Genomic DNA, 20,766 nt, shown 5'->3' with positions numbered 1-20,766 from the left:
AGCTGGGAATCCTTCCCTGCATGACCCAAACCCCAAATCCTCCCTGAATTCCCATTCCAGACCCCAAACCCAGCTGGGAATCCTTCCCTGCATGACCCCAAATCCTCCCGAATTCCCATTCCAGACCCCAAACCCAGCTGGGAATCCTTCCCTGCATGACCCAAACCCCAAATCCTCCCTGAATTCCCATTCCAGACCCCAAATCCAGCTGGGAATCCTTCCCTGCAGGACCCAAACCCCAAATCCTCCCTGAATTCCCATTCCAGACCCCAAACCCAGCTGGGAATCCTTCCCTGCATGACCCCAAATCCTCCCTGAATTCCCATTCCAGACCCCAAACCCCACCGGGATCCTCGGCAGCGCCGGGCCGTGTTCCAGCTCCGGAAGGGCCTCCTGGCCAGGAGGAACCCCCCGGCTGCCGTTCCTGACCCCGTTCCTGACCCCGTTCCTGGCGGGGAGGAGGACGAGGAATTCCTGCAGGGTCCCTCCCTGCCCCTCCTGGCTCCGGCCGCCCTCCCCGAGCAGCCGGACGCTCTCACGGCCTCGCCGGAGCTGAAGGGAAGAAAAGTCTGGAAAAGTCTGGAGTTCCTGTCCCACCCCTCGGCATGTCCCTGCTCCTTCTGCTGTGACCCCGCCCTGGTGGCCCTGGGGCTGCGCTGGCTGCTGGCACAGGCCAGGACGTGGCTGCTGGCCGGGGAGGTGGCCCCAGGGCTGGCCCTGGTGCGCAGGGTGCTGCCCCGCTGTGCCAGCGCTGGCACCCGCCTGGCACGGCAGCTGGGGGACAGGCTGCAGGGCTTTGGGGACATCAGCAGGGACAGGGGCGCTTCTGGGGATGGGGACAGGGGGCTGCGGGGCCCCTCTGAGGGTGGGGACATCGGCAGGGACAGGGGAGTTCCTGGGAGTGGGGACATCAGCAGGGATGGGGACAGGAGTCAGTCAGACCCCTCTGGGAATGGGGACAGGGACAGGGACAGGAGTCAGTCAGATCCCTCTGGGAATGGGGACAGGGACAGGGACAGGAGTCAGTCAGACCCCTCTGGGAATGGGGACAGGGACAGGAGTCAGTCAGACCCCTTTGGGAATGGGGACAGGGACAGGAGTCTGTCAGACCCCTCTGGGAATGGGGACAGGGACAGGAGTCAGTCAGACCCCTCTGGGAATGGGGACAGGGACAGGAGTCTGTCAGACTCCTCTGGGAATGGGGACAGGGACAGGGACAGGAGTCTGTCAGACCCCTCTGGGAATGGGGACACCTTCAGGGATGGGGGAACTCCTGGGAATGGGGACAGAAATCAGCAGGACCCCTCTGGGAATGGGGACATCAGCAGGGATGGGGACAATCCTGGGAACAGGGACATCCTTGGGGACAGGAGTCTGCAGGACCTCTCCAGGAATGGGGACACAATCAGGGCTGGGGACACCTTTGGGGACAAGGACCCCCCTGGGGATGGGGACACCATCAGGGATGGGGACACCTTTGGGGACAAGGACCCCCCTGGGGACAGCACCTTGGGCCCACTGGCTGAGTTGGTGGCCGCTGGCTACTCCACGCTGGCCCTGCAGAGCCTGGCCAGCCCATCCCAGTGCCACCCAGTTTGGGACGAGGAGCTGGAGCGGGGACTGTCCCTTTTGGGGTCCCAAGGTCCCCCCGTGGCCGGCCTGGGGGTGGCCGTGGCCACTCTGCTGCTGGCCAAAGCCGTGGCCACCCTGGGCCAAGTGGCCGCCGCCCTCGGCCGCTCCATGGACGACGTCCTGGCCCAGGCCTGGACCCCCCGTCCCCCACCCACCCCAAACCCCTCAAAACCCCAAAAAACCCCCAAAGCTCCCCCCAAAACCGCAGCCCAAAAACCCAAAGCCCCCAAAGCCAAGGCGGGGAAGACCCCGAAAGCCAAGCCCCCCAAATTTGGGGACGTTTTCACCCTCGGGGACTCGGAGCCCGAGGTCCCCCCCATTGTCCTGCGGGCGGGGGGGCCCTGCACCCCCCACCCCAAATCGGGGGTGCCCCCAAAAGCGCTGCTGGGGGGGCCCAGGACCCCCTTCACCATCTTCAGCGAGGAGCCCTCCCCCCCCGGGGGCAGCTCCCGGCTCCGCAGGGCCCCCAAAATCCCAGGAAGGGTCAAGTCCCGGATCAGGGTGAGCTGGGCCTTGGGGGGGAGATTCTGGGGGGAAATGTTTGGGATGGGAAATTTGGGATGGGAAATGGGGAGGAAGGAAAGCCTGGGATGGAAATTTGGGATGGGGAATTGGGGATGGGAAATGGGGAGGAGGGAAAGCCTGGGATGGAAATTTGGGATGGGAAAATCGGGAGGAGGGAAAATTTTGGGGTGAAAAGTTTGGGATGGGAAATTGGGAGGAGGGAAAGCCTGGGATGGAAATTTGGGGGGGAAATTGGGAGGAGGAAAAGTTTGGGATGGGAAATTTGGGATGGGAAATGGGGAGGAGGGAAAGTCTGGGATGGAAATTTGGGATGGGAAATTGGGGATGGGAAATGGGGAGGAGGGAAAGTCTGAGATGGAAATTTGGGAGGGAAATTGGGAAGAGGGAAAGTTTGGGAAGAGAAATTTGGGATGGGAAATTTGGGATGGGAAATTGGGAGGAAGGAAAGTCTGGGATGGAAATTTGGGGGGGGGAAATTGGGAGGAGGGAAAGTCTGGGATGGAAATTTGGGATGGGAAATTGGGAGGAGGGAAAGTTTGGGAAGAGAAATTTGGGGGGGAAATTGGGGATGGGAAATGGGGATGAAGGAAAGTCTGGGATGGAAATTTGGGGGGGGAAATTGGGAGGAGGGAAAGTTTGGAAAGAGGAATTTGGGGGGCAAATTTGGGTGGGAAATCAGGAGGCAGGAAAATTTTGGGGGGAAAAGTTTGGGAAGGGAAATTTGGGGGTGAAATCAGGAGGGAAATTTGGGATGAAAAATTTAGGGGGGCAGTTGGGAGGAGGGAAAACTTTGGGGTGAAAAGTTTGGGATGGGAAATTTGGGGGGGAAATTGGGGATGGAAATTTGGGGGGGAAATCAGGAGGAGGGAAAATTTTGGGGGGGAAATGACTGGGGGAAAGGTTTGGGAAGAGAAATTTGGGATGGGAAATTTGGGAGGGAAATCGGGAGGGAAAATTTTGGGAAGGGAAAAGTTTGGGGAGAGAAATTTGGGGAGGGATGGGGGGAACTTGGGGAGGGAAAATTTTGGGGGTGAAAAGTTTGGGATGGGAAGTTTGGGGGGCAAAGCTTTGAGGGGCAGAAATTGGGGATGGAAATTTGGGGGGGAAATTGGGAGGAGGGAAAAGTTTGGGGGGCAGAAAAATTTTGGGGAGGAAATTTTGGGAAAGGAAGGAAAATTTTAGTGGGAAAATTTGGCGGGGTGTGGGGGAAACTTCAAGTGGGAAACTTTTGAGAGGGGGAGGAAAAATTCTGGGCTGAAAATTTTGGGCTGAACCCCTTTGTCCCCCCCCTCTTTTTCAGGTGACATTCAGTGACAGCGACTCTGAGGAACCCCAAAATCCCCCAGATCCCCCCAAAAGCACCCAGAAAAGTTCCTGTGCCAAGAGGAGGGGTCAGCCCCAAAAATCCCCTGGGAATTCTCCAGGAATTGGGGCTCGGCCCCGGCGGGGACGGCCCCGGAAGGAGCTGGGGACCCCCAAAAAGAGGGAAAAAAGGGGGATCAACCACGTGGAAAATGTGGAGAAGAAGGAAAATGACATCCCCAAAAGAGCTCTGGAAAAGAGGGAAAGAAGGGGAAACCCCAAAGTGGAAAACGTGGAAAAAATGGGAAATCCCAAAGTGGAAAACGTGGAAAAAATGGGAAATCACAAAGTGGAAAAAATGGGAAATCCCAAAATGGAAAACGTGGAAAAAATGGGAAATCACAAAGTGGAAAAAATGGGAAATCCCAAAATGGAAAACGTGGAAAAAATGGGAAATCACAAAGTGGAAAAAATGGGAAATCCCAAAGTGGAAAACGTGGAAAAAATGGGAAATCACAAAGTGGAAAATGTGGAAAAAATGGGAAATCCCAAAATGGAAAAAACGGGAAATCCCAAAACGGCAAATGTGGAAAAAATGGGAAATCCCAAAGTGGAAAATGTGGAAAAAACGGGAAATCCCAAGATGGCAAATGTGGAAAAGAAGGAAAAGGAAAAACCCCCAAAAACTCTGGAAAAGAAGGAGAACAGGGGTCCCCGCCGGGCTGGGGGTCCCCGGGAGAAGAAGGAGAGGGGAACCCCCCAAAGTGGAATTTTGGAGGAAAAGAGGAATTGGGAATTTTCTGGGATTGAGGAGCGGGACCCCCTGAGGGCCGTGGAGGAGGAAGAGGAGGAGAAGGAGGAAGAGGAGGAGATGAGCTTCGAGCTGCCCCCGCTGCCCCCAGGTGAGTCTGGGGGGATTTCTGAGGATTTCACCTTGGTGACCCCAAAATTGCCTTTTTTAACCCCAAAACTGCCTCGTCTTTTCCAGGTGGGGCCAGCAAGGAAATCCCAGGAACTGGGGACAAGGGGGATCCCCCAAATCCAGAGGGACCCCTCCCCTCTGGCCAGCCTGGTGAGCAGCTGGGATTTGGAGGATTTGGGGAATTTTGGGGCGGTTTTGGGATTTTGGGGCTCAGCTGGGCATGGCCTGGCTCCTCCAGGGGTTTTCCTCCTTCTCCAGGAGTTTCCCTCCTTTTCCAGGAGTTTTCCTCCGTTCTCCAGGAGTTTTCCTCCTTCTCCAGGAGTTTTCCTTCTCCTCCTTGAGTTTTCCTTCCCTCTCCAGGAGTTTTCCTTCCTTTTCTCAGGAATTTCCTCTCCTGAACTTTTCCCTTCCCCAGATTTTTCCTCTTCCCCCCAAAATTTCCCTTTCCCCAAACTTTTCCTTTCTTGCCCCCCAAACTTTGTCCGCACTGTCCTGACCCCTCTGTCCCCACTGACCACTGTGACCTCTGACCCCTCTGTCCCCCAGGTGACCCCTGCCTGGACACTGTCCCCACTGTCCCCTGAGGTGTCCCCTCTGTGGTGCCTGTCCCCTCTGTCCCCCCAGCTGTCCCCTCACTCCTCTCTGTCCCCCAGGTGTCCCCTCTGTCCCCTCACTGTCCCCTCTGTCCCCTCACTGTCCCTTCCCTGTCCCCTCACTGTCCCCTCTGTCCCTGCAGGTGTCCCCTCCCTGTCCCCTCACTGTCCCCTCTGTCCTCCAGGTGTCCCCTCTGTCCCCTCACTGTCCCCTCTGTCCCCTCACTGTCCCCTCTGTCCCCCAGGTGTCCCCTCACTGTCCCCCAGGTGTCCCCCCTCTGTCCCCCAGGTGTCCCCCTCCCTGTCCCCTCTGTCCCCCAGGTGTCCCCCAAGTGTCCCCTCACTGTCCCCTCTGTCCCCCAGGTGTCCCCTCCCTGGCCGCTGTCCGGTCCCTGCTGGCCGAGGCGCTGGCCTGGCTCGGTCACTTCCCGCCGGGCTCTCTCTATGGCCAGCTGTGCCAGCTGCTGGCCATGGCCCTTGGGGACAGGGACCCGCTGGCCACCGCGGGGCTGCTGGCCGAGTCCCTGGGTGTCACCATGCGCCACCAGCTGCTGGCCATCGTCCACGCCCGGGCACGGTGAGTCACAGGGCTGGCACCTCCCGGGGGCACCCTGTCCTCGGCCCTTCCCAGTGTCCCCTGTCCAGTGTCCCCATCCCTGTCCAGTGTCCCCATCCCTGTCCAGTGTCCCCGTGTCCCCTGTCCAGTGTCCCCTTCCCTGTCCAGTGTCCCAGTGTCCCCATCCCTGTCCAGTGTCCCAGTGTCCCCATCCCTGTCCAGTGTCCCCATGTCCCCTGTCCAGTGTCCCAGTGTCCCCATCCCTGTCTAGTGTCCCCTTCCCTTCCCAGTGTCCCCTGTCCAGTGTCCCCATCCCTGTCCAGTGTCCCCATCCCTGTCCAGTGTCCCTGTCCCTTCCCAGTGTCCCCATCCCTGTCTTGTGTCCCCTGTCCAGTGTCCCTGTCTCCTTCCCAGTGTCCCCATCCCTGTCCAGTGTCCCCGTGTCCCCTGTCCAGTGTCCCAGTGTCCCCGTCCCTGTCCAGTGTCCACGTGTCCCCTGTCCAGTGTCCCAGTGTCCCCATCCCTGTCTAGTGTCCACGTGTCCCCTGTCCAGTGTCCCAGTGTCCCCATCCCTGTCCAGTGTCCACGTGTCCCCTGTCCAGTGTCCCAGTGTCCCCGTCCAGTGTCCCCATTCCCAATGTCCCCATTCCCAATGTCCCCATTCCCAGTGTCCCCATTCCCACTGTCCCCATCCCAGTGTCCCCATTCCCAGTGTCCCCATTCCCACTGTCCCCATTCCCACTGTCCCCATTCCCAGTGTCCCCATTCCAGTGTCCCCACTGGGGATTCCCCCATGGAGAAGGGGCTCATCCCATGTCCCACATCCCAACAGGGAATGGGGCTTATCCCACATCCCACGTCCCCATCCCATTCCCACATCCCACATCCCACATCCCCATCCCATATCCTATATCCCACATCCCCATCCCTATCCCATATCCTATATCCCACATCCCCATCCCTATCCTATATCCCACATCCCCATCCCTATCCTATATCCCACATCCCCATCCCTATCCTATATCCCACATCCCCATCCCTATCCTATATCCCACGTCCCCATCCCTATCCTATATCCCACATCCCCATCCCATTCCCACATCCCACACCCCACATCCCCATCCCATATCCTATATCCCACGTCCCTTATCCCATATCCAGATCCCACATCCCCATCCCATATCCCATATCCCGCATCCCTTATCCCATATCCAGATCCCACATCCCCATCCCATATCCCCATCCCACATCCCATATCCCCATCCCCAATCCCATATCTTTTATCCCAAATCCCATATTCCCATCCCCAATCCCATATCCCCATCCTGTATCCCATATCCCACATCCCATATCTTTTATCCCATATTCCCATCCCAGATCCCATATCCCCATCCCACATCCCACATCCCCTATCCCATATCCCATATCCCATATTCCCATCCCCAGTCCCACATCCCTATCCTGTATCCCATGTCCCACATCCCATATCTTTTATCCCATATCCCATATCCCATCCCATATCCCATATCCCCATCCTGTATCCCATATCCCCATCCCACATCCCACATCTTTTATCCCATATCTTTTATCCCATATTCCCATCCCCAATCCCATATCCCCATCCCGTATCCCATATCCCCACATCCCCATCCCACATCCCACATCTTTCATCCCAAATCCCATATCCCATATTCCCATCCCCCCTCCCTCCCTCCCCAATCCCGAGGGATATTTTGGGATGACCCCACAGGAAGAAGAGGAAAGCAGCAGCAGCCGGAGGGGACATCTTGGATCAGCTCCGGGGCCTCTCCCTGGATTCCCGGGATTCCCAGGATTCCCGGGATTCCCAGGATTCCCAGTCCCACCTGGCCGAGCTCGAGGAGCTTTTCCAGTTCAGCTCGGCGGGTTTGGGGCCGGCGGAGCGGGAGCGGTTCCGGGAGCAGCTCCAGAAGATTCCCAGCGGTCAGTGCTGGGATTCCGGGCTGGGAGATCCCAGATTCCCAGTTTGGGGGTTGGGAAACCCCAAATTCCTAGTTTGGGGGTTGGGAGATCCCAGATTCCCAGTTTGGGGATTGGGAGATCCCAGATTCCCAGTTTGGGGGTTGGGAAATCCGAAATTCCTAGTTTGGGGGTTGGGAGATCCCAGATTCCCAGTCTGGGGATTGGGAGATCCCAAATTCCCAGTTTGGGGATTGGGAAATCCCAAATTCCCCATCCAGGGCTTGGGAGATCCCAGATTCCCAGTCTGGGGATTGGGAGATCCCAAATTCCCAGTTTGGGGATTGGGAAACCCCAAATTCCCCATCCAGGGCTTGGGAGATCCCAGATTCCCAGTCTGGGGGTTGGGAGATCCCAGATTCCCAGTTTGGGGATTGGCAAATCCCAAATTCCCAGTTAGGGGTTGGGAGATCCCAGATTCCCAGTTTGGGGATAAGATCCGAAATTCCCAGTTTGGGGATTGGAAAATCCCCATTTCCTAGTTTGGGGATTGGGAAATCCCAAATTCCCCATCCAGGGGTTGGGAAATCCCAAATTCCCAGTCTGGGGATTGGGAGATCCCAAATTCCCAGTCTGGGGATAAAATCCCAAATTCCCAGTCCGGGGATAAAATCCCAAATTCCCAGTTTGGGGATTGGGAGATCCCAAATTCCCAGTTTGGGGATTGGGAGATCCCAAATTCCCAGTTTGGGGATAAAATCCCAAATTCCCAGTCTGGGGATAAAATCCCCAATTGCCAGTCTGGGGATTGGGAGATCCCAAATTCCCAGTTTGGGGATTGGGAGATCCCAAATTCCCAGTTTGGGGATTTGGTGGCCTTGAACGGGATGGGAACGGTTGGAATTTAGGTCTGGGAATTGTTTCCATTTTTGGGGTTCCACGGGGCGGAATTCCGGGGAATTCCCGAGGGAACATGCCAGCCTGGCATGTCCCCGCAGGTGTCACCATGTGCCAGCTGTCCCTGCTGGCTGCCAGCCCTTGGGGACACGGAGGTGGCCTCGGGTGGGGTGGGAACGGTTGGAGTTTAGGTCTGGGAATTTTGGGGTCCCACGGGGTGGGATTCCAGGGGCAGTCCCAGATTTGGGGTGTCCCCGCAGGTGTCACCGTGTGCCAGCTGTCCCTGGTCAGTGCCACCCCCGGGGCCCTCGGGGACACGCTGCTGCTGACCCGGCTGGAGCGCGGCCAGGAGCCCGTCAGCGTCCGCATCGCCACCGAGCGCTGCCAGGTCAGCCGAGCTTCCTCCTCATCTTCATCCTCATCCTCCTCATCTTCATCTCCATCCTCATCCTCATCTTCATCCTCATCCTCGTCCTCCTCTTTATCCTCATCCTCATCCTTGTCCATGTCCTTATTGTCCTTCTCCAAATCCTCCTCCTCTCATCTTCATCCTCATCTTCATCCTCATCCTCATCTCCATCCTCATCCTCGTCCTCATCTTCATCCTCATCCTCATCTTCATCCTCGTCCTCATCCTCATCTTCATCCTCCTCTTTATCCTCATCCTTGTCCATGTCCTTATCCTCCTTCTCCTCCTCATCCTCCTTGTCCTCCAAATCCTCATCTTCATCCTCATCTTCATCTTCATCCTCATCCTCATCTCCATCCTCCTCCTCATCCTCCTCCTCATCCTCCTCATCCTCATCTTCATCTCCATCCTCATCTTCATCCTCGTCCATGTACTTATCGTCCTTCTCCTCCTCATTCTCCTTCTCCAAATCCTCCTCCTCCTCATCCTCATCTTCATCCTCATTCTCGTCCTCATCCTCATCTTCATCCTCCTCTTTATCCTCATCCTTGTCCATGTCCTTATCCTCCTTCTCCTCCTCATCCTCCTTGTCCTCCAAATCCTCATCTTCATCTTCATCCTCATCCTCATCCTCACCTTTATCCTCGTCCTCGTCCTTATCATCCTTCTCCTCCTCATTCTCCTTCTCCAAATCCTCCTCCTCATCTTCATCCTCGTCTTCATCCTTATCCTCATCTCCATCCTCATCTTCATCCTCATCCATGACCTTATCCTCCTTCTCCTCCAAATCTTCATCTCCATCCTCCTCCTCATCCTTCTCTCCATCCTCATCTTCATCCTCGTCCATGTCCTCCTCCTCATCTTCATCCTCATCTCCATCCTCCTCCTCATCTTCATCTCCATCCTCATCTTCCTCCTTATCCTCGTTTTTATCTTTGTTCTCATCTTCATTCTCCTTTTCATCCTCATCCTCACCCTCAACTTTGTCCTCATCTTCATCCTCATCTTTGTTCTTATCTTCATCCTCATCTTCCTCCTCCTCCTCCTTCTTCTCTTTCTCTCTCTCCTCATCCTCCTCCTCATCTTCATCCTCCTCCTCCTCCTCCTCCTCCTCCTCCTCATCCTCCTCGTCCTTATCTTCCTCCTTATCTTCCTCCTTCTCCTTCTCTTTCTCTCTCTCCTCATCCTCCTCATCTTCATCCTCCTTCTCCTCCTCCTCCTCCTCTTCCTCCTTCTCCTGACCATTCCAGGGCTGTGATCCTGGCTCCATCCTCTTCCTCCTCCTCCTCCTCCTCCTCCTGTTCCGTTCCAGGCCCCCCTGAGCGGGGTCCTGTGGGAATTCAAGGGGAGGCAGTGGGGTCACCTCAAATTCCAGGGACTGGGATCCCAGATCCCTCCCAATTCCAAGGACTGGGATCCCAAATCCCTCCCAATTCCAGGGACTGGGATCCCAAACCCCTCCCAATTCCAAGGACTGGGATCCCAGATCCCTCCCAATTCCAGGGACTGGGATCCCCAACCCCTGCTGTCCCTCTCCAGGCCCCCCTGAGCGGGATCCTGCAGGAATTCCAGCGGATCCAGCAGGAGCAGCGCGAGGCCAACGCCTGCACCGAGCGCCGGGAGTGGTGGGAGCGGCGATCCCGCCTGGACCTGCGCATGCAGGTGGGACAGGGACCCCAAAAACCGGGAAAAACCCTTGGGAAGGGGGCTGGGAACACCCCAAAACCCCCCGGGATTCCCTGGGAAACCTCCTGGGATTCCTGTGGGATTTCCCCTGGGATTCCCTGGAAATGCCCCTGAGATTCCTGTGGGATTTTCCCAGGGATTCCCTGTGGGATTTTCCCTGAGATTCCTGTGGGATTTCCCCTGGGATTCCCTGGAAAACCCCCCTGGGATTCCTGGGAAATGTCCCTGAGATTCCTGTGGGATTTTCCCAGGGATTCCTGTGGGATTTTCCCTGGGATCCCCAATGGGATTTTCCTTGGGATTCCCTGGAAATCTCCCTGAGATTCCTGTGGGATTTTCCCGGGGATTCCTGTGGGATTTTCCTGATTCCCTGTGGGGATTTTCCCTGGGATTCCTTTGGGATTTCCCCTGGGATTCCCTGGAAAACCTGAGATTCCTGTGGGGTTTTCCTCATTCCCTGTAGGATTTTCCCTGAGATTCCCTGGAAAACCCCCCTGGGATTTCATGGGATTTTCCTGATTCCCTGTGGGATTTTCCCTGGGATTCCCGTGGGATTTCCCGTGGGATTCCCTGGAAATCCCCCCGAGATTCCTGTGGGATTTTCCTGATTCCCTGTGGGATTTTCCCTGGGATTCCCATGGGATTTTCTGTGGGATTCCCACTTCCCCAAACCCCCAAATATCAGGAAAACCCTTGGGAATGGGGCCTGACCCACCCCAAAAACCCCCTGGGATTCCTTTCAGGATTTTTGCTGGGATTCCTTTCAGGATTTTTGCTGGGATTCCCTTTGGGATTTTTGCTGGGATTCCCATAGGATTTCCCATGGCGTTCCCGGAGTTTTTGGGGTCGGGATCCCGTTCCCATTCCGTGTCTTTCCCCAGAGCCTGATCCAGAGCCTGGACTCGGAGGTTTTGGGGTGCTGGCGGGGGCTGCTGCTGCCCCGGGACCCCGAGAATTCCCCCCTGGATGAGCAGGAATTGTCCCAGCTGCTCCAGGAGCTCCGGGAATGCGGCTGGGAGCGCCCCGAGCCCGCCCTGCTCCGGGTATGGGGCTGGGATTTGGGATTTGGGATTGGGATTTGGGGTTTGGAGTTTGGAGTTTGGGATTTGGGATTTGGATTTGGGAGCGTCCCGAGCCCACCCTGCTCCGGGTATGGGGCTGGGATTTGGGAATTTGGGAACTGGGATTGGGATTTGGGGTTTGGGATTTGGGGTTTGAGAGTGCCCTGAGCCTGCCCTGCTCTGGATACAGGGCTGGGGTTTTGGGTTTGGGGTTTGGGATTTGGGGTTTGGGGTTTGGTATTTGGGGTTTGGGATTTGGGATTTGGGGTTTGGGAGCGCCCCGAGCCCGCCCTGCTCCGGGTACAGGGTTTGGGATTGGGGTTTGGGGTTTGGGATTTGGGAATTGGGATTGGGATTTGGGGTTTGGGAGCACCCCGAGCCTGCCCTGCTCCAGGTATGGGGCTGGGTTTGGGGTTTGGGAATTGGGGTTTGGGATTGGGGTTTGGGATTTGGGAATTGGGATTGGGATTTGGGGTTTGGGAGCGCCCCGAGCCCGCCCTGCTCTGGGTACGGGGCTGGCGTTTGGGATTGGGATTTTGGGTTTGGGGTTTGGAGTTTGGGATTTGGGATTTCGGTTTGGGAGTGCCCCGAGCCCGCCCTGCTCCGGGTATGGGGCTGGGATTTGGGAATTTGGGAACTGGGATTGGGATTTGGGGTTTGGGAGCGCCCCGAGCCCGCCCTGCTCCGGGTACAGGGCTGGCGTTTGGGGTTTGGGGTTGGGAATTTGGGATTGAGATTTGGGGTTTGGGATTTGGGGTGGTAACCCTTCAATTTGGAGGTGCTGATCCCGGGATTTTTGGGGTTCTGATGCTTGGATTTGGGAGTGCTGATCTCAGGATTTTGGGGTTCTGATCCCAGGTTTTGGGAATCCCCCTGGAGCTGTCCCTGTCTGTCCCCCGGCCCTGCTGGCAGTGCTGTCCCCGGCTGATGTCCTGTGTCCGGGGGAGTTCTGATCTCAGATTTTGGGGTGCTGATCCCACATTTTGGGGTTCTGATCCCAGATTTCGGGGTGCTGATCCCATATTTCGGGGTTTTTATCCCAGATTTTCGGGGTGCTGATCCCAGATCTGTCCCTGTCCATCCCCAGGCGCTGCTGGCCGTGCTGTCCCCGGCCGATGTCCGGCCGCTGGCCGCAGCGCTGTGTCCGCGGGGTTCTGATCCCAGATTTTGGGGTGCTGATCCCACATTTTGGGGTTCTGATCCCGGATTTCGGGGTGCTGATCCCAGATCTGTCCCTGTGTGTCCCCAGGCCCTGCTGGCCGTGCTGTCCCCGGCTGATGTCCGGCCGCTGGCCGCGGCGCTGTGTCCGGGGGGTTCTGATCCCAGATTTCGGGGTGCTGATCCCAGATTTCGGGGTGCTGATCCCGGATTTCGGGGTGCTGATCCCAGATCTGTCCCTGTGTGTCCCCAGGTGCTGCTGGCAGTGCTGTCCCCGGGCGATGTCCGGCCGCTGGCCACGGCGCCGTGTCCGGGGGGGTTCTGATCCCAGATTTTGGGGCTCTTATTGTGGATTTTGGGGTTCTGATCCCAGATTTTGGGGTGCTGATCCCAGATTTCGGGGTTCTGATCCCAGATTTCGGGGTGCTGATCCCAGATCTGTCCCTGTGTGTCCCCAGGCGCTGCTGGCCGTGCTGTCCCCGGGCGATGTCCGGCCGCTGGCCGCGGCGCTGTGTCCGGGGGGGTTCTGATCCCACATTTTGGGGTGCTGATCCCAGATTTCAGGGTTCTGATCCCATATTTCGGGGTTTTTATCCCAGATTTTCGGGGTGCTGATCCCAGATCTGTCCCTGTGTGTCCCCAGGCGCTGCTGGCCGTGCTGTCCCCGGGCGATGTCCGGCCGCTGGCCGCGGCGCTGTGTCCGGGGGGTTCTGATCCCAGATTTCGGGGTGCTGATCCCGGATTTCGGGGTGCTGATCCCAGATTTTCGGGGTGCTGATCCCAGATCTGTCCCTGTGTGTCCCCAGGCGCTGCTGGCCGTGCTGTCCCCGGGCGATGTCCGGCCGCTGGCCGCGGCGCCGTGTCCGGGGGGGTTCTGATCCCAGATTTTGGGGCTCTTATTGTGGATTTTGGGGTTCTGATCCCAGATTTTGGGGTGCTGATCCCAGATTTCGGGGTTCTGATCCCAGATTTCGGGGTGCTGATCCCAGATCTGTCCCTGTGTGTCCCCAGGCGCTGCTGGCCGTGCTGTCCCCGGGCGATGTCCGGCCGCTGGCCGCGGCGCTGTGTCCGGGGGGGTTCTGATCCCACATTTTGGGGTGCTGATCCCACATTTTGGGGTTCTGATCCCACATTTCAGGGTGCTGATCCCAGATTTTCGGGGTGCTGATCCCAGATCTGTCCCTGTGTGTCCCCAGGCGCTGCTGGCCGTGCTGTCCCCGGGCGATGTCCGGCCGCTGGCTGCGGCGCTGTGTCCGGGGGGGTTCTGATCCCACATTTTGGGGTGCTGATCCCGGATTTCGGGGTTCTGATCCCAGATTTCGGGGTGTTGATCCCGGATTTTCGGGGTGCTGATCCCGGATCTGTCCCTGTGTGTCCCCAGGCCCTGCTGGCCGTGCTGTCCCCGGGTGATGTCCGGCCGCTGGCCGCGGCGCTGTGTCCGGGGGGTTCTGATCCCACATTTCGGGGTTCTGATCCCACATTTCGGGGTTTTTTATCCTAGATTTTCGGGGTGCTGATCCCAGATTTCGGGGTGCTGATCCCAGATTTTTGGGGGTGCTGATCCCAGATCTGTCCCTGTGTGTCCCCAGGCCCTGCTGGCCGTGCTGTCCCCGGGCGATGTCCGGCCGCTGGCCTCGGCGCTGTGTCCGGGGGGGTTCTGATCCCACATTTTGGGGTGCTGATCCCAGATTTTGGGGTGCTGATCCCAGATTTTCGGGGGTGCTGATCCCAGATCTGTCCCTGTCCATCCCCAGGCCCTGCTGGCCGTGCTGTCCCCGGGCGATGTCCGGCCGCTGGCCGCGGCGCTGTGTCCGGGGGGGGTCCTATTCCCACATTTTGGGGTGCTGATCCCAGATTTTGGGGTTCTGATCCCACATTTTGGGTGCTGATCCAGATTTTGGGGTGCTGATCCCAGATTTCGGGGTGCTGATCCCAGATTTTGGGGGTGCTGATCCCAGATCTGTCCCTGTGTGTCCCCAGGCGCTGCTGGCCGTGCTGTCCCCGGGGCGATGTCCGGCCGCGGCGCTGTGTCCGGGGGGGTTCTGATCCCACATTTTGGGGTTCTGATCCCACATTTTGGGGGTGCTGATCCCAGATTTCGGGGTGCTGATCCCAGATCTGTCCCTGTGTGTCCCCAGGCGCTGCTGGCCGTGCTGTCCCCGGGCGATGTCCGGCCGCTGGCCGCAGCGCTGTGTCCGGGGGGGTTCTGATCCCGGATTTTGGGGTTCTGATCCCAGATTTCGGGGTTCTGATCCAGATTTCGAGGTGTTGATCCCAGATTTTGGGGTGCTGATCCCGGATCTGTCCCTGTGTGTCCCCAGGCGCTGCTGGCCGTGCTGTCCCCGGGCGATGTCGGCCGCTGGCCGGCGGCGCTGTGTCCGGCCCGGCCGCTGCGGGCGCGGCTGCTGCTGGACGAGGCCCTGGAGCGGCGCCGGGAGCGCCCCGGGGGCAGCGCCGGCTCCCTGGTGCTGCTGCTGGACAGGGTGAGGCCTTCATCCCCACCTGCCTTCCCTCATCCTCCTCTTCTCCCTGCTCCCCCTTGCCTTCTTCTTTTCCTCCTCCTCTTCCCCGACTTTCTCTCCCTCCTCTTCCTCCTCTTCCTCCTCCTCTTCCTCATCTTCTCCCTACTCCCACTTCCCTTTTTCCTTTTCCTTCTTCCCTCCTTCTCTTTCTCCTCCTTTTCCTTCTTCCTCCTCCTCTTCCTCCTCCTTTTCCTTCTTCTTCCTCCTCCTCTTCCTCCTCTTCTCCCTACTCCCACTTCCCTTCTCCCTTTTCCCTTCTTCCTCCTCCTTTTCTTCCTCCTCCTCCTCTTCCTCCTTTCCCCCACTTTCTTTTCCTCCTCATCCTCCTCCCCTTCTTCACCTTTTCCTTCCTTTCTTCATTCTCCTCCTTTTCCATTTCCTTTACCTCCCCTTCCTCCTCCCTTCCTCCCCTTCCTCCTCTTCCTCCCCTTCCTCCTCTTCTCCCTACTCCCACTTCCCTTCTCCTTTTCCTCTTCTTCCTCCTCTTCCTCCTCCTTCTTCCTCCTCCTTCTCTTCCTTTTCCTTCTCTTCCTCCTCCTTTTCCTTCTTCCTCCTCCTCTTCCTCTTTCCCCCACTTTCTTTTCCTCCTCATCCTCTTCCTCCTCCTCTTCTTCACCTTTTCCTTCCCTTCTTCATCCTCCTCCTCCTCCTCCTCTTCTTCCTCCTCCCCTTCTTCATCTTCCTCCTTTGTCTTCCCACCTTCTCCTCCTCCTCTTCCTCCTCTTCCTCCTCCTCCTCCCTCCCCTCCCCCCTCCCCCTCCCCTCCCCCCTGACTCCGGGGCTGTCTCTGTCCCAGCACCTGCAGCGCCTGCCCTGGAGAGCTCCGCCACGCTCCGGAACCTTCCGGTGACGCGGCTTGCCTGGGGCTGCGCTTCCTGCTGCGCTACGGCCTGGCACGGCAGGTACACACCTGGGGACACCTGGGGACACCTGGGGGGACAGGGACACACCTGGGGACACACCTGGGGACACCTGGGGGGGCAGGGACACACCTGGGGTTGGGGACACACCTGGGGTTGGGGACACGCCTGGGATTGGGCCCACACCTGGGACTGGGGACACACCTGGGGAATGCACCTGGGATTGGGGACACACCTGGGGACACACCTGGGACTGGGGACACACCTGGGACTGGGGGACACACCTGGGATTGGGGCCACACCTGGAGGACACACCTGGGAGTGAGGGCCCACACCTGGGATTGGGGCCACACCTGGGATTGGGGACACACCTGGGAGTGAGGGCCACACCTGGGATTGGGGACCCACCTGGGGTTGGGGGACACACCTGAGGACTGGGGACACACCTGGGGAACACACCTGGGATTGGGGACACACCTGGGGTTGAGGACACATCTGGGGACACACCTGGGGATTGGGCCCACACCTGGGACTGGGGACACACCTGGGGTTGGGGGGACACACCTGGAGTTGGGGACACACCTGGGGTTGGGCCCACACCTGGGACTGGGGACACACCTGGGGAATGCACCTGGGATTGGGGACACACCTGGGGACACACCTGGGACTGGGGACACACCTGGGGTTGGGGGGGACACACCTGGAGTTGGGGACACACCTGGGACTGGGCCCACAGCTGGGGTTGGGGACACACCTGGGGACACACCTGGGACTGGGACACACCTGGGGAACACACCTGGGATTGGGGACACACCTGGGATTGGGGACACACCTGGGGTTTGGGGGGGCCACAGCTGGGGTTGGGGCCCCACCTGGCCCCACAGGTGAGCCGCGCTGGGTGCCGGGGCGGGTTTGGGTCCCCCAGCGGCGCTGTCCCCGCAGCGCCCGGGCTCGGTGCTGAGCCGCGGCGTGGACCCCAGCAAGGCCTTCTACGTGCTGAACCCCCAGCGGGACCTGGGCGGCACCGAGGAGAGGTTCCGGGCCTGGTTCCAGAGGTGACCCCCAAAACACCCCCGGGACCCCCAAACACACCTGGGATCCCCCAAAATCACCCTGGGATCACACAAAACACACCTGGGAGCCCTAAAACACCCCCGGGACCCCCCAAACACACCTGGGAGCCCTCCTAAAACACCCCCGGGACCCCCCCAAACACACCTGGGAGCCCCCTAAAACACCCCCGGGACCCCCCAAACACACCTGGGAGCCCCCTAAAAACACCCCGGGACCCCCCAAACACACCTGGGAGCCCCCTAAAACACCCCCGGGACCCCCCAAACACACCTGGGAGCCCCCCTAAAACACCCCCGGGACCCCCCAAACACACCTGGGAGCCCCCCTAAAACACCCCCGGGACCCCCCAAACACACCTGGGAGCCCCAAAACACCCCGGGGAGCCCCCAAAAACACCTGGGAGCGCCCAAAAACACCCCCGGGATCCCAAAAATCACCCTGGGATCCCTAAAGCACCCCCGGGACCCCCAAACACACCTGGGAGCCCCAAAAACACCCCTGGGACCCCCCAAACACACCTGGGCTCCCCAAACACACCTGGGAGCCCCCAAACACACCTGGGAGCCCCCTAAAACACCCCCCGGGACCCCCAAACACACCTGGGGAGCCCCAAAAACACCCCCGGGACCCCCAAACACACCTGGGCTCCCCAAACACACCTGGGAGCCCCCTAAAACACACCTGGGAGCCCCCTAAAACACACCTGGGAGCCCCCCTAAAACACACCTGGGATCCCCCAAACACCCCTGGGAGCCCTAAAACACCCCGGGGAGCCCTCAAAACACACCTGGGATCCCCCAAAACACACCTGGGAGCCCAAAAACACGCCTGGACCCCCAAAAACACCCCCCGGGACCCCCAAAACACATCTGGGATCCCCAAACACACCTGGGAGCCCTAAAACACACCTGGGATCCCAAAAATCACCCTGGGATCACACAAAACACACCTGGGATCCCCCAAACACACCTGGGATCCCCCAAACACACCTGGGATCCCCCCAAAAACACCCCCGGGACCCCCAAACACACCTGGGAGCCCTAAAACACCTGGGAGCCCCAAAAACACACCTGGGAGCCCCCTAAAACACACCTGGGGATCCCTAAAACACACCTGGGAGCCCCCTAAAATCACCCTGGGATCACACAAAACACACCTGGGATCCCCCAAAACACACCTGGGAGCCCCCCAAAAACACCCCCGGGACCCCAAAACACACCTGGGATCCCTAAAACACACCTGGGATCCCTAAAACACACCTGGGAGCCCTAAAACACCCCTGGGAGCCCCCCTAAAACACACCTGGGATCCCCCAAACACACCTGGGAGCCCTAAAACACACCTGGGATCCCTAAAACACCCCGGGGAGCCCCAAAACACACCTGGGATCCCCCAAAACACACCTGGGAGCCCTAAAACACACCTGGGATCCCCAAAAACACCCCCGGGACCCCCAAACACACCTGGGAGCCCCCAAAAACACCCCCGGGACCCCAAACACACCTGGGCTCCCCAAACACACCTGGGAGCCCTAAAACACACCTGGGAGCCCCCTAAAACACACCTGGGAGCCCTAAAACACACCTTGGATCCCCTAAAACACACCTGGGAGGCCCCTAAACACACCTGGGAGCCCTAAAACACACCTGGGAGCCCCAAACACACCTGGGATCCTAAACACCCCGGGGAGCCCCAAAACACACCTGGGATCCCCCAAAACACACCTGGGAGCCCTAAAACACACCTGGGAGCCCTAAAACACACCTGGGAGCCCCCTAAAACACACCTGGGATCCCCAAAAACACACCTGGGATCCCTAAAACACACCTGGGAGCCCCCAAACACACCTGGGAGCCCCAAAACACACCTGGGATCCCCCAAAACACACCTGGGAGCCCTAAGACACACCTGGGAGCCCCCCAAAACACACCTGGGAGCCCTAAAACACACCTGGGAGCCCCAAAACACACCTGGGAGCCCCCTAAAAACACACCTGGGATCCCCCAAAAACACCCTTGGGAGCCCCCAAACACACCTGGGAGCCCCAAAACACCCCCGGGACCCCCTAAAACACACCTGGGAGCCCCAAACACACCTGGGAGCCCCAAAAACACCCTCGGGACCCCCAAACACACCTGGGATCCCTAAAGCACCCTCGGGACCCCCAAACACACCTGGGAGCCCCCAAACACACCTGGGAGCCCCCAAAAACACCCTTGGGACCCCCCAAACACACCTGGGATCCCTAAAACACACCTGGGACCCCCAAAACACACCTGGGAGCCCCCTAAAACACACCTGGGAGCCCTAAAACACACCTGGGATCCCCTAAAACACACCTGGGAGGCCCCTAAACACACCTGGGAGCCCTAAAACACACCTGGGAGCCCCCCTAAAACACCCCCGGGACCCCCAAACACACCTGGGAGCCCTAAAACACCCCGGGGAGCCCCAAAACACACCTGGGATCCCCCTAAAACACACCTGGGAGCCCCCCAAAAACACCCTTGGGAGCCCAAAAGCACCTCTGGGACCCCAAAACCACCCTGGGATCCCAAAAAACTCCTCTGGGACACCAAAAATCACTCTGGGATCCAAAAATCACCCTGGGACCTCAAAGCCCCCCTGGGACCCCAAAAACCCCCCTGGGATGCCAAAAATCCCCCTGGGATCCCAAAAACTCCCCTGGGACCCCCAAAACACCCCTGGGACCCCCAAAACACCCCTGGGACCCAAAAATCACCCTGGGATCAAAAAAATCACCCTGGGACCCCAAAAATCACCCTGGGATCCCGAAATTCCCCCTAGAATCCCAAAAATCCTCTCCAGGACCCCCCCAAAAACCCCCTGGGATCCCCAAAACTCCCCTGGGATTCCAGAGACCCCCTCCAGGACCCCAAAAATCCTCTCCAGGATCCCCAAATCCCCCCCTGGAAAACCAAAAACCCCCCTGGGATCCCCAAAATCCCTCAGAATCCCCAAAATCCCTCAGAATCCCCAAAAATCCCTCAGAATCCCCAAAATCCCCTCCAAGACCCCCAAATCTCTCTGGGAACCCCAAACCCTGCCCCGTTTTCCCCACTTTTGGGTTCCTCACCCCAAACCCTGCCCCGTTTCTCCCCATTTCCTGCTCCCCTCCCCATTTTTTCCCGATTTTTTCCCGTTTTTGCCCCATTTCTCCCCCCCATTTCCCTGTCCCCCACACTGATTTTTTCCCGTTTTTCCCGGGTTTTGCCCCGTTTCCCCACTCCCATCCTGATTTTTCCCATTTTTTGCCCCATTTCTTCCCCCCGTTTCCCTGTCCCCACACTGATTTTTCCCGTTTTTCCTGGTTTTGCCCCGTTTCCCCCTTCCCATCCCATTTTTCCCATTTTTTCCCCCGTCTCCCCCATTTTCCCCGCTCCCATCCCGATTTTTCCCCTTTTTTCCTGGTTTTGCCCCATTTTCCCTCTCCCATCCCAATTTTCCCATTTTTGCCCCGTTTCCCCTCCCTGTTTCCCGCTCCCATCCTGATTTTCCCATTTTTCCTGATTTTTCCCATTTTTGCCCTGTTTCTCCCCATTTTCCCTCTCCCATCCCAATTTTCCCGTTCTTGCCCCCTTTCCCTCCCATCCCAATTTTCCCATTTTTC

The 20,766-nt window shown here is 58.4% G+C and overlaps 1 protein-coding gene across 1 annotated transcript in view; it reads left to right on the top strand.

Annotated features, from left to right (window-relative positions):
* The window catches only part of ESPL1 (extra spindle pole bodies like 1, separase), a 50,059-nt gene extending 32,939 nt beyond the window's left edge, over positions 1-17,120 (top strand). The window contains 17 exon segments of the mRNA XM_059871786.1: positions 332-2,133; positions 3,458-4,361; positions 4,448-4,531; positions 5,338-5,551; positions 7,281-7,492; positions 8,626-8,753; positions 10,314-10,436; positions 11,342-11,503; positions 12,609-12,661; positions 12,771-12,897; positions 13,138-13,202; positions 13,323-13,515; positions 15,001-15,162; positions 15,998-16,016; positions 16,019-16,062; positions 16,065-16,103; positions 17,004-17,120. Coding sequence (XP_059727769.1) covers positions 332-2,133; positions 3,458-4,361; positions 4,448-4,531; positions 5,338-5,551; positions 7,281-7,492; positions 8,626-8,753; positions 10,314-10,436; positions 11,342-11,503; positions 12,609-12,661; positions 12,771-12,897; positions 13,138-13,202; positions 13,323-13,515; positions 15,001-15,162; positions 15,998-16,016; positions 16,019-16,062; positions 16,065-16,103; positions 17,004-17,120 — 4,448 coding nt within the window.
* The last annotated feature ends 3,646 nt before the right edge of the window (positions 17,121-20,766 follow it).

Source organism: Haemorhous mexicanus, chromosome 33, assembly GCF_027477595.1.
Source record: "Haemorhous mexicanus isolate bHaeMex1 chromosome 33, bHaeMex1.pri, whole genome shotgun sequence".
NCBI lineage: Eukaryota > Metazoa > Chordata > Aves > Passeriformes > Fringillidae > Haemorhous > Haemorhous mexicanus.
The sequence above is the reverse complement of the archived record's forward strand: the minus strand, read 5'-3'. Positions and strand labels throughout refer to the sequence as shown.